This window comes from Petaurus breviceps, unplaced genomic scaffold, assembly GCF_028583685.1.
Source record: "Petaurus breviceps papuanus isolate PSGF00001 unplaced genomic scaffold, PetGlider_PUasm1.0 90849, whole genome shotgun sequence".
NCBI classification, from domain to species: Eukaryota; Metazoa; Chordata; class Mammalia; order Diprotodontia; family Petauridae; genus Petaurus; species Petaurus breviceps.
The window spans coordinates 39,198-51,819 of record NW_027187361.1 but is presented as its reverse complement, the minus strand read 5'-3'; the positions used below and the strand labels follow the sequence as shown (position 1 = coordinate 51,819).

The following is a 12,622-nucleotide window of genomic DNA, read 5'->3' as shown; positions in this document are numbered from 1 at the left end:
TTCCTCTGTACCACATTGTCACTAATTAAAAGTAGATGGCTGCTGTCTTTAGAGGTTATGACTTTTCGTAATCCTAAAAGGGTATTGACCCAACTAGAATAGAACAGAATAGACCATGTGTCAACTAGGTATTATAGTAGGTGGATCACTGAACTCGGTGTTTTACATTCTTGCTCCCCCACAGCAGGAGCTCATTGACAGTATCAGCCGAAAACTGAAGGTTCTGCGGGAAGCCCGAGAGAGTCTACTTGAGGACATTCAAAACAACAATGCTCTGGGGGATGAGGTGGAAGCCATTGTGAAAGATGTCTGCAAACCCAATGAATTTGACAAGTTCAGGATGTTCATCGGAGACCTTGACAAAGTGGTGAACCTTCTTTTGTCCCTGTCCGGAAGACTAGCCCGGGTGGAAAATGCCCTGAATAACCTGGATGAAAATACGTCACCCGAGGAACAGGTAATTACACGCACACGCGCACACACACACACACACACACACACACACACACACACACCACCCCTACACTGAGAATACATACACACATGCCCATCCCCCACTGAAGCGACTATCTTGATGCCTTTTCTCATGACACAGAGTTGACCTTGGGTCCTTGAACAATACCAACAGAGTCTAAGCTCTGGAAGACCTTACCTAGTTTAAAAGTCATTGAACAATGGACCTTACAGTGAACTCTATGTACACAGTGCCAGTCTGGCTACATTCAAAAAGTTTCGTCACCGAAAGTTGTTCTGGCAGGTGATGATAGGTGTTTTTTAGTCCAATTTTTTGTTTTTATGTTTTTGTTTTTTGTGGGGAGGGTTTTAGTCACAGCAACCAAGATAATATCTACCAAGGAGTGGAGGGGTTTCATTGGTGAAGGAAATACCCACATCTAGATCTTTAGAAATAACTCAGATTCATATAAATATATTACATTGGTAAAGGAAACAACCTACATCTAGATCTTTAGAAATACTAAAGTAATAATAATAACAACTCAAATTCATATAAATTCACTATGTTGGGGAAGGAAACACCCACACCTAAATCTCTGGAAATATTAAAGTAATAACTCAAATTTATATAAATTTGGATTTATATATATTTATATATATTCACCATATTGGAGAAAGAAATAACCCACATCTAGAGCTTTAGAAAAATTGAAGTAATAAATAACAATTCAAATTTATGTAGACCTTTAAAGATTTATAAAGTGCTTTCCTCACAGTGTCCATAGGAATTAGGTGGTACAAATATTTTAAATTATTATATTTTATAGATGAAGAAACTCAGAGGGGTTGAATGTTGTTCCCATGGTCATATAGCTACTAAGTGTCAAAGATGGAACTGAAGCCTAGGGCTTCTGATTCTTAAGTCCAGTGGTCTTTCTGTTACACACATCCCTCATTACTGATGGGAGGAAGGCATAGTGAGGAGAAAAGGTTTTGTTTGTCAGGGTATTTGTATTCTTTCTTAGGAACATCATGAATATTAACTGTGAAATGTGTATGTATAAGGTCATGGGATCATAGGTTTTAGAGCCAGAAGAAGACCCTCTATAGGGAACCACAGAAATCAGGATTTAGGGGTTGTCTCATTGACTTCCCTCATTCCAGGCATGAACAGAATGCCAGTGCAAAGACATTTAGAGGAAGATATGAAGTGATATTTTTGAGGAACCACAAAAAGTCCAGTTTATCTGGGCCATAGAATATGTGTAATTGTGATCTAAAAGTTGAAGATATGAACTTCATTTAGAAAAATAACAGTGTCTTCTTATGGAAGGTCAGTTTATTTTTTAAATTTAATTTTAAAACATTGTTTAATTTTAAAATCTCTATCCCTTCTGAGTCTAATTCAGTCCTTCAATAAATACTGAATACTTGTTGGTGATACCAGAAACAGTACAACATCATAGCACCCTTTTAAGGAATACAAATCGATGACCCTGCCAAGTTTATAAAGGGACTTAGCAACTACCATGTTTCCCCGATAATAAGACCTATCCCGAAAATAAGCCCTCCCCTTACTGTGTAAGATTCCTCTAAAATAAGCCCTCCCCCGAAAATAAGCCCTATTGAGATTGCTACTGTAGTGAAGGTGATCCCCTGCGCTACACGCTACATTACGGTACCCTCTGTATGCACCTCCCCCCCCCGGGTGAAACGCACGCCGCGCTCCGAGCTGCATCCAATCAGAGCTGCAGCAGTGAGCGCGTCATCCTGTTCTTTATTGAATAAAGGTACATTTTTTTGTTGACATTTACCTGTTTATTAAAATTGCAGTCAATGTTCGTTAAAATAAGCCCTCTGGTGTTTTTCTGTCCAAAAAATTTAATAAGACAGTGTCTTATTATCGGGGAAACATGGTAATTGGATAACAGGGTGAGGGCAAGGGGGGGAAATCAAAGATTCGAAGACTTATCCAGTGGGAAGATGGTGGTACCATTAACGGAGAAGAGAGTTTAGGGAGAAGCAAGTCACTTTAAAAATTATTTTCCATATAAATGCCCCAAAAGGATCTTCATTTCCAAGCAATTGTAATGAATTCTCCTATAAGGCAAATATTGTGAGAGAAAATGTGGTGTAACAGACAGAGAGCTGACGTGGAAGACCCAAGTACAAATCCTGACTCCGACATATTCTAGCTTTGTGATTCTATACGTCACTTTTTAAGATTATAGATTTCAGAGATAGTGCCAGCCTATGTCAGTAGAGAACTTCCTCCTTTGAATATTCTTTGTACCCATGCAATCCTAAAACCAATTCCTGTCTCCATGCATAGTAACGTAATTCCTTTCCAGCTTATTAAAACAAATTGTTTACTGGCATTGGTAGAAGGAATTTCCTTCTCTGGGGATTTTGTATAATAATAAATTTCAGATCCAGTTCTACCCCTAAAGCAATTAGAAGTCAAAATTTGGGGAAGGGGGAATGGGGAAGAAAAGGAGCCAGTGTCTTCACATGTGGCCAGTGAAAGAGATGACACTTAATACTTGTGGGAACTCTCCTCCTCGAGCTTTGCCTACTGCCACACGCCTAGTCCTTAAATATTGTGTTTTTTCTACTTCTAGCGAACGCTCCTCGAGAAGCAAAAACTGCTCACCCGTCAGCACGAAGATGCCAAAGAACTCAAGGAGAACCTGGACCGCCGGGAGCGCATCGTCTTTGACATTCTGGCCAGCTACCTGAGCGGGGAAAGCCTGGCCGACTACGAGCACTTCGTGAAGATGAAGTCAGCCCTCATCATTGAGCAGCGAGAACTGGAAGACAAAATCAAGCTGGGTGAGGAACAGCTCAAGTGTTTGACTGAAAGCCTCCCGCCAGAGCGGGCCAAGTAAGAGGAGAAGCGGACCAGGATGGGCGATCTCAGGCTTGCTCTCTGAGCATGCAGAGTGGGGGTGAGGCGGGGGACCCAGCTTATATTTATGCCCTGTGGATGGAGTCCTAAAAAATAGCAAAATCGCTATTTTACAAGAGCAATAACTTCCTCGTTTGTTTTGTTTGGATGATGTATTTAAATTCTTTTAGTTCCTTCTAATTGCCGAGCTCGGTGGCTCATGTTATTCCTTCCGTCTTTAGAAATGACTGCAAAGAAACTAGAGAATTTTAGGCTTCAGTTTCAGTGTGTTGAGCATGCAGATAATTTTTTAATGAAATAGCTACTGTGTCTCCTGTCTTCAGATGCTGTACGATTGTTGACGAACCCAATTTAAATGAGTATGTGTTCAGCGTGCAACCTTAATAAGGAAATGAGGGAGCAGGGCTGCCTATTTATATCTGTTCCATCTCATTTAACTTTATTAGCATTAATTTATCATATCATATAATGATGTTATCTGGTCCTAACAGATGATGATAACTTATTAACACTTTGGAAAGGTGAAGGGTTTGTTAGTGGTTTAGAACCAGTTGTGAAATTGATTACCTAAACTGTTGGCTGATCCTGAGATTGAAATACCACTTAAGGAAATAGTATGCATGCCTTCCCCCAGCTCAAATGATGTTTCCTTGCAGACTCAGTTCATTATTTTAAAAATGTCCCTAGCAGTAGCATGACCATTAGGATTAAGGAATTGGTGTTTTACCAGCACATCTTCACGTAGTCTGTATTTTCTTTTCCCCTACACCACAGTCGTTTTGTGTGCACATGGTTACTACAAATTGCACAATTAATAGTGTTCAATACTGCTTACCTCCTTTGATCTGCTTCAGTGTGTCACCAAAGCTTTTTTGGACACATTTCATTCCGTTGTTTGTCTCTCCCTACTTTTAGTGACCACCTGAAATGTATAATTCCTGTGCAGAATCTTTTCATAACTGTTTTCTAAAAGTTTATATCCTTTTTTTATTCATTGAAAAACAAAATTCCAGCACAAGAAAAGGCTGTTGTTATATGTTTCCGGTAGTCTCATTATTTTCACACAAGATAATTTTAAAAGTGATGTGCTTCCACGGAAATCATTTTCTAATTCAATGCACATTTCAGGACAAGAGGAAATCTTGGTCAACTTTATATATTAGATCCTGGTGGGACAATTGTTAAGGAATCATTTTAATATTTTTAAAATTGTTCTATTTCTACAGAATGTTTTCCTAATTAGGCCGGCCAGCCTTCCTTTCAGTATCCATCAGAAGAACTGCATATGCACACACCTACGCACACAAACTTTTAAAAGAATGGTGACAAAACACACTAAATTAGCTGATAAGGAAATCCATTCTTAAACATAATACTTAGAGATCTGTAATTCTGTCTTTTGTCAGTTTTAATGTGTAACTTCCCACAGAATGAAGTTACTGATTAGGAGATTTTTTTTAATGGTGTCAGAGGAAAATACACACACATACATAATTTGTACACACTTGTATACGTACATACGGAAATAAGTACAAACTGAAATACCTGTATACATATGGGCAGGGAGCCTTCATCGTTGGAGGAGGAATCTTCCAAATCGGTGAGATCATAGATCCATATGAGTACACACATACATGTATACATGTGTGTATACATATATATAAGCTATTCTTTCTACACTAATGTAGATCATTTTTTCAAAGTTTTCATTCCTATTAAGTTAAACTACCCTGCCTTCCACTCTCACCCCCTCTTCAGCTTGAAAGCCCCTATACTTCTAATGAAGTAATCTCCCTTCTGCCCAGAAGTCATTTGCTGCTATAACAAGTTATGTCAGGGCAAATGATATATTTTTGTCCTTGATCGCCACCTTTTCCCATGTAGCTAAGCTAACTTAAGGAATTTCAGTGTACTTAAAAAAAAAAAAGACAAAGATAGGACATTTTCCCTTTTGTCTGTAATTCCCTATCCCCTTGCCTGTCCCCTACCCTTAAAGGAAATTCAGTGTCTTGAGCATGTTGCTGATTTTGTTACTAAAAGATCCATGATTTTATCAGTCTGAGTACTCCCTTTGGTGATGCAGAGTACAGTACAGTATTGTGGTTGTTTTGATGACAAATATATGTGTAATGTGAATAATATACTTTGTGTCCATATCAAATACTTTGGTTTTAGGCGTTTCTCTCACATAGCAATACAGAGTGCCCTCCTGTCTGTCCAGCAAAGCAGCATTTTGTTCATCACTGCCTCGATCCATTCCCTGTTTCACCTTTTCTTACATGTTTGGTTAGAAGGGACCCAAAGATTCTTGTGTCTCCGTGTACATAAGTTTGTAAATAGCTATATTATTGCTTAAGAAAAATCTGGTGCTAATGTTTTGCCTCTGGCATTTCTTAGGTGATGGCTAATTCTTCACCTTATGTAATAGCTCCATGGTAGACTTCATTGTATAGTAAGGTTTCCGTCCTGGTTGGCTGCAGCTTGGATTCTGCAGCCGTGAGTGGGAACGTGTGTACAGATCTCATGCTTGACACTTAACACTTACCTATTGACAAATTCACTGCTTGACTTAAAGGAAATAAATAGTGTCTATTTCAATGTATCACGTGCTTGTCCGTGGTTGGTTACTAAAAGATGCAGAATTCAGTTGGTCTGAGGGCTCCCATTAGTCGTACAGAGTACGACTTCTCTGCATCTTGCTAAATAGTTTTGTGAATGGCTGGAGCCAACCTTCAGTGATGAACAGTGAACTTACTCATGCTTCTCTTCCAATAACCAAAGCAGTTTGTTAATAGGAATAAGCTCAAAGACTTTTTAGCTTGGTAGGAACTGACAGGATCAGTCCTCTACTATCAGAGTCTTTAAGAACCCGATCATCCGAGTAGAGCTTTAGAACTGGACAGAACCCCAGGGACCTCCTCATTTTAGACACAAGGATACCAGGGAGGTTAGAATTTGAACCCAGGATCACTGACCCTAAGATCCTTTGATTTATCTCCTTCAAATTTGAAAACCTAAGTATTTTTATATCCTGGTCTCTGCATTTCTTAGGTAACAATTTACACAAGTCCAATCAATCTATACTCAGGAAAAATTCAAGGTTATAGACTTAAGATTTATTTGTATTTCATACATTTGTAGACCCAGAGAGAATGTCATCCTTTAGTCCAAAACTATGTAAAGTGAATGAAAGTGTCTGTTAAGATGATTGGAAGCCTTTTTATACACAAGCAAGCTGAATTATAAGAATGCATAGCCCATTGCCTCAGTCATCATATTGTCCATTGTACCCTGGAATTTGTTATAAGGTGGCATGGGAGGTGCTGGGAGGTGGAGGGATGTTCCAAGGGAAGCACTACTGGGCTTTTATCCAAAGGAGTTTGATATTGGAAACATATATACATACATGTATACATACGTACATACATGTGTGTACATGCACATACATATCCTAGGTTACACATAATTTGTGTGCTGTCTTACATTAGGCTGGGGTATTTTGGGGTTTTTTTTTTTTGCCTTTCTCGTGCACATAGTGCTTAATACAATGCCTGGCACATATTTGGCGTTTAGTAGATGTTAGTTGATTGAGTGATGTTAAGTTTGTTATTGATGTTTTTAACTTGGGTATCCTCATTATATGAACTGCTGTCCCTGCCTGCTTCTCATTTCCCACCAAGCAGGGGAATTCACAGGGTCAGGTAGAAGAAGGGCAAGAGGTTTCCCTTTTCTCCATCCCTGCTACCAACACATTTTGAATGCAGAAGGAAAGAAGAAAGGCTTTCTTATTAAGAGCTTACTGTTTGTCAGAAACTACATTAAGTGCTTTACAAATATTATCTCATTTGATACTCACAGCAACTCTGGAAGGATGCTGTTACTGACCCCTGTGCACATGCATGTGTGTCTCTTTCCTACCCCACCATCCACGCCCCAACTTTACAGTTATGGAAACTGAGGCAAACAGGGTCACATAGCTAGGAAGTGTCCTAGACCTCATCTGAACTTTGAATCTTTCTGACACTTAAGTCCACAGTTCTACCTCCTTTGCCATCTAACTGCCTCCATGATGATAATAGTTAGCATTAATTTAGCATTTTCAAGTGTGCAAAAGCATTTATAAAATATTTCATTTCATCCTCCTGATAACTCTTGGAGAGAAGTGCTATCATCATCCCCATTTTATAGATCAGGAAACTGAGGCAGACAGAGGCTAAGTGACTTGCCCTAGTGTCTGTAACAGTAAGCACCCTAGCACACCCTAGCTAGCACAGGTTCTTTGATCTTCTTCTCTAAAGGAAAGCAACTAAAAAGGGGTCAGCAATCTTATTTTAATTAAACATATATCATTCACTTAGTTCAGGGGAAAAAGTCAGCACCCTGAACTTCAAACATACAAACAGAAATTACAAGCAGACAAAAAAATACAGAGAAAAAATAGCACAATTCAACAGACTAACAGACAGACCTTCCAGCTGTCTGACCATTACATACACACATAGTTACCAGAGAGAGAAGCACCAACATCTGGGTTTTCAAAGCCAGAGGGGCTCAATGGCTACTCAGAGTCTCATCTGGCCAAATCACACGACTCTTCCTATAAGTGAGCCCCAAAGCAAAACCTCAGGGTAAGAGGACATCATAACCTTTGTGACCCACTGCCTAATTACAAAGTAATAAAAGGTGTGGGTCTTCCTGAAAAACAAGCCTCCCCTAAGCAAGCTTCTCTTGTGCTCCACATGAGGCCTATTAATGGGCAGGGAACATCTTCAAATTGCCTTACCATTACAGTATCTGAGTCCGAATTTGAACTCAGGGTTTACTGACTCCAAGTCCAAAGCTCCATGCCACATAGTTAATAAAATAAAGCTACAAAGACTAACCAAGAATATTATAAATTGGCATGGTTCTTCATTTCTCAGTACTTAAATGAACCAAGCCAATATTGGGGTATATAAAGGAAGGCACTACTTCGGTTTACTTCTTTCAGTCATGTCCAAATCTTTGTGACATCATTTGGGGTTTTTTCTTGGCAAGATACTGGAGTGGTTTTCCATTTCCTTCTCCAGATCATTTTAAATATGAGGAAACTGAGACAAACAGGGTTAAGTGACTTGTCCAGGGTCACACAGCTACAAAGTGTTGGCCAGATTTAAAGTCAGGTCTTCCTGACTCCAGGCCTGGCGCTGTATTCACCGCACCACCTAACACAGCACGATGCAATGCTATTTTTCCTCTTGGCTTGGGTTATTTTGCTGTTATATGTGGTTATCCTGGCTAGAAGATTCAAAAGCAGCAGGGAACTCCTCAACAGAGAGGTGGGAGATTGAGGGTACATGACCGACCTCTGTATAAATTTGTTTTGCTCTCAATACAGTGGATAGAGTGCCAGGCCTGGAATCAGTCCAGCCTCAGTTATTAATTGTGTGACCCTGGACAAGTCATTTAGCTTCCTTCCACTGGGTTGTTTTGAAGACCAAAAGAGATATTTGCAAAGGGCTTGGCTCAGTGCCTAGAATATAATAGGCTTTTAATAAATGCTTATTCCATCCCATTCCCCCGTTGTTACAAGGAAGATTTTGGCGTGAAGGGAGGTATTAGAATCCAAAAGCAATTTTTCTTTTAAAGAAGGGATAAGGAAAATTATCTGGGACATAGAGAAAGAACGCGGGTTAAGAGGACTCTGTTGTGAGAAGGGCCTAGAATACTTGAACTAATGAGAAAGAATTGGGGCCTACTTCTCAGTGTCTGAAACAAGCAAATGGCGGATTAGTCCTTTAGAAAAGTAGCATTTTAGTCCTGTTCCTCGTTAAGGAACTGAATACCAGGCACTATTAGCTACCACTAAACGTATATTGAGTCGTGGAAAGGGGTGCTGGGCAGAGAGGCTCTCCTCCTTAAATTGTATTCTCTCCCCCTCTGATCTTGAAGTTTTTGTTTCTTTCATAGAATATTAGACCTGGTAGCATCTCAGAGGCAGGAGAGAAAACACAGTGAATAGAAGGAAGGAAACAAGCATTTACTAAGTACCAAGCACTTTGCAAATATCTCTTTTGATCTTCAAAACAACTCAGGGAAGTAGGAGTCATTATCCCCATTTTATGGTGGAGACAGTGGTTAAATGACTTGCCCAAGGTCATACGGCTAATTTGTCTAAGGGAGGATTTGAATACAAGTTTTCCTGACTGGAGGCAAAGTGCTCTATCTTTTGTACCACCTTGTTGCCTCTGGATAGAAAGCTGAGTTTGGAGACAGAAAGATTCGAATTAAAATCTGCTCTAACGCGTACAAGCCAATCCTGCACAAGTTACTTAATCTGGGCAAACCTTTACAAAGAGTCCCCAGAATGCTCTGCTCACTCATCTCATTTTTTTCCTTGTTTTTTTTTTTTTTTCAAGACTTAGCTCAAATCCCATATTCTGCATGAGATTTTTGAGGTTTTTTTTCCTGTAGCTTTTAATTCCTTCCCTTCTCATATTGCCTTCCATCTATTCTGTATAGGTGGAAGTTAAATTGCATATTGTTCCCTCAATTAGAATTTAAGCTTCCTGAAGGCAGGGACTGTTTCTGCCTTTTTTGGGTACCCTAAGCACTTAATGCAGTGCTTGGAATATAGTAAGTGCTTAATAAATGCATGTTGACCTTGGAACTCTGGGCTAAACACTGAATCTCTCAGTGTCCTAAGCAATTCTTCAAGATACTAAATTGAAGAGTAGTTATTGATCTGAATTAGTTAGAATTTTAGTTAGAATAGGTTTCCTCATTTCATGAAATCACAGATCAATTTAAGAAAAAAAATTTTTAAGAAAAAAGCAAAGGGAGGCCCCAGCACAATAGATGGGTGGACCCCACTGTTGGTCAACTGAAATGACATGGATGAGCGGGCTTGGAGGGGTTACAGGCTGCATCCTTGGAGGAAATCACTGAGATCACAGGCCCTTTTGAGTAATGCAAATACATTTTTAATGGTCCTTGAATTTGACTTGTGGGAATTTGCCTAGAAAGACTTTAGATATCCTAGGAATGAACGCCAAGAAAGAAAATTCCATGCATCATTCATGTCATGCTTGTTCATTAGGAGTTTTGAATAAAATATAGAGGAAACACTCCTAAAGAAGCTTATGGAACAATGCTTGATTGTAACAGCTTCAGGCAAACAGGAAGTGATTTCACATATTGCTGCAACACTTGCCTTAAAAAGCTATCTTCAAGTGTATTCTTTTTTTCTCCAGGGTCCACTTCATCTTTTGAAGGTAATATAATTATTAGTTTCCTTAATTGGTTAGCTTTTGAGCTGACCTGAGCTCTGCCAATCTATGAACAGAAGCACAAGGCCCAAGGACCATCATAGAGGGTTACTCATCAAATAATTTTCAAGATAATCATCTTCATTTGATTTATTAGAAGAAAAGATGACTCTAAGTTGTCTGTGGTGATTGTGAAATCTTAAGTTCCATAGCCTGCTAATTATCCACTTCTACGGAGCAAGAACCATCTGTTCCACAGTGACCATGTTTTCTGAATCAAAAGTCTGGGAAGGATCCTGAATTTTAATATGTCAAAGACTATTAGACTTTTGAAACTGGAAGAGACGTAAACGCTGTCTGGCCCCAAGAGGAGTGACAAAGTCACAGGAGTCACCCGACTTCTTGGTTTGTCTCCTGACGCTCACTCCAATGTTCATCCCTCTTCATTGTGCTGCCTTCCTTTTCCTTGAAATTCGATATTTGTCAGCAAATCCGGGTTTCGTTGTTGCCATTTAGATATGTAGGTGTGTTTCTATACATGTAACTTTCTCCAATACTTCAAGAATCCATTGTTTCATCCGTTCAATGCCTCCTTCCATTCATACAGATCACAGTCTTTATGACGTGGTAGATTCATCGAACATCGCTTACTAGGCTCCTGCTGGTCTATGTGTGAGGAGGCATTAGATGAATTTTGAGAGTTGCCAACCTAATAATAGGCAGCTAGAATGGATAATTACTGGACTTGGAGTCAGGAAGAACTGAGGTCAAATCTAGCCTCAGACACTTACTAGCAGAGTGACCCTGGACAAGTCACTTAACCCTGTTTGCCTCAGTTTCCTCACCTGTAAAATGAACTGGAGAAGGAAATGGCAAACCACTCTAGTATCTTTGCCAAGAAAACCCCAAATAGGGTCTTGAAGAGTTGAACATGACTGAAACAAGAGAACAACAAAAGCCTAATAAAGAGCTTATCCTCACATCACTTTCTGTGTACTCTGGCACTCAGTGACCTCATCAGTTTAATGATCATCTCTCTGCTGATGATCCAACCTCCATCTTTCTCTTTAGCTCTAGTCCGTCATCATCATCTGCCTATTAGACATTTTGAACATAGAAATCTTCAAGTTAGCAGTGTCTGAAACATCCTTTCTCCAAAAACTGCCCTTCTTCCAGCCTTCCTTTGTTCTTGTCAAGGGTACCTCCATTCTTCAGCATCCCAAATCCACAAATTCTGCATTATCTTTGACTTCTCTGTCCCTCATCCCCTCACACTGACTACTGACTAACTGGTCTCTTCCCATCTCCATCCAACTCACACACAGCTGCCAAAGTGACATTCCTAAAGCACAGTCTGAGCATGTCATCCTCCTATAAACTCCAATCACTCTCTATTGCTTCTAGAATAAAATCTAAAGCTCTCTGTCTGGCATTTTAAAACCCTTTTCGGCCCAGTTCTAATGTTCCTTTTTCAGCCTTACTGTATGTGCCTCTTTTTCCTGTACTCTATAGTCTAGCCAAATTGGACTTTCTATTGAGGCTGAAGGTCGGGGCTGGAGGAGGAAGTGGTGTGTTAGGGTACAGAGAATAACTGTCGATCCCTCCATAGTGTTGAATGGGAAATAGGGATAAACCACTCTAGCAAGCCTAGAAATGTTGACCTCTAGACTTCTCTACCCAATCCTGAAATCCACAGAGGGTTGCCAGGAATCTTTTGCAGAATCTAAGACAGAGAGTCCTGCAAGGTGGGTGGAGGAAGAAGGACAGAGGTCTGAACTTTCCAGGCTGTCCCAAAACTTCCAATCTGGACTTTGCCCAAGGCTTGTGGTTACAGGAGAACAACACTGGGGGACTCTCTACCCAAGCCTCCCCAAAACCCTTGGTTAGCTGAGCAAGCCCAGCTTGGGAGACAGCCTCTGGGCATTGGGCATGGAATCCGGAGAGAGGTCCAAGACAACACTCCAGTAAACAAGATCTTGAGACTGGCCCAATCCCAACAGGATACCAACCC

General features: G+C 40.0%; 1 protein-coding gene across 10 annotated transcripts in view; it reads left to right on the top strand.

Moving 5' to 3' along the window:
- Positions 1–5,966, top strand: part of SHROOM2 (shroom family member 2) — a 240,813-nt gene extending 234,847 nt beyond the window's left edge. For all 10 annotated transcript variants that reach the window (XM_069072802.1, XM_069072798.1, XM_069072797.1 and 7 more), the window contains 2 exons: positions 185–457; positions 3,078–5,966. In XM_069072802.1, coding sequence (XP_068928903.1) covers positions 185–457; positions 3,078–3,344 — 540 coding nt within the window. In that variant the 3' untranslated portion in view covers positions 3,345–5,966. The remainder of the gene's footprint in view (positions 1–184; positions 458–3,077) is intronic.
- Positions 5,967–12,622: the final 6,656 nt, after the last annotated feature.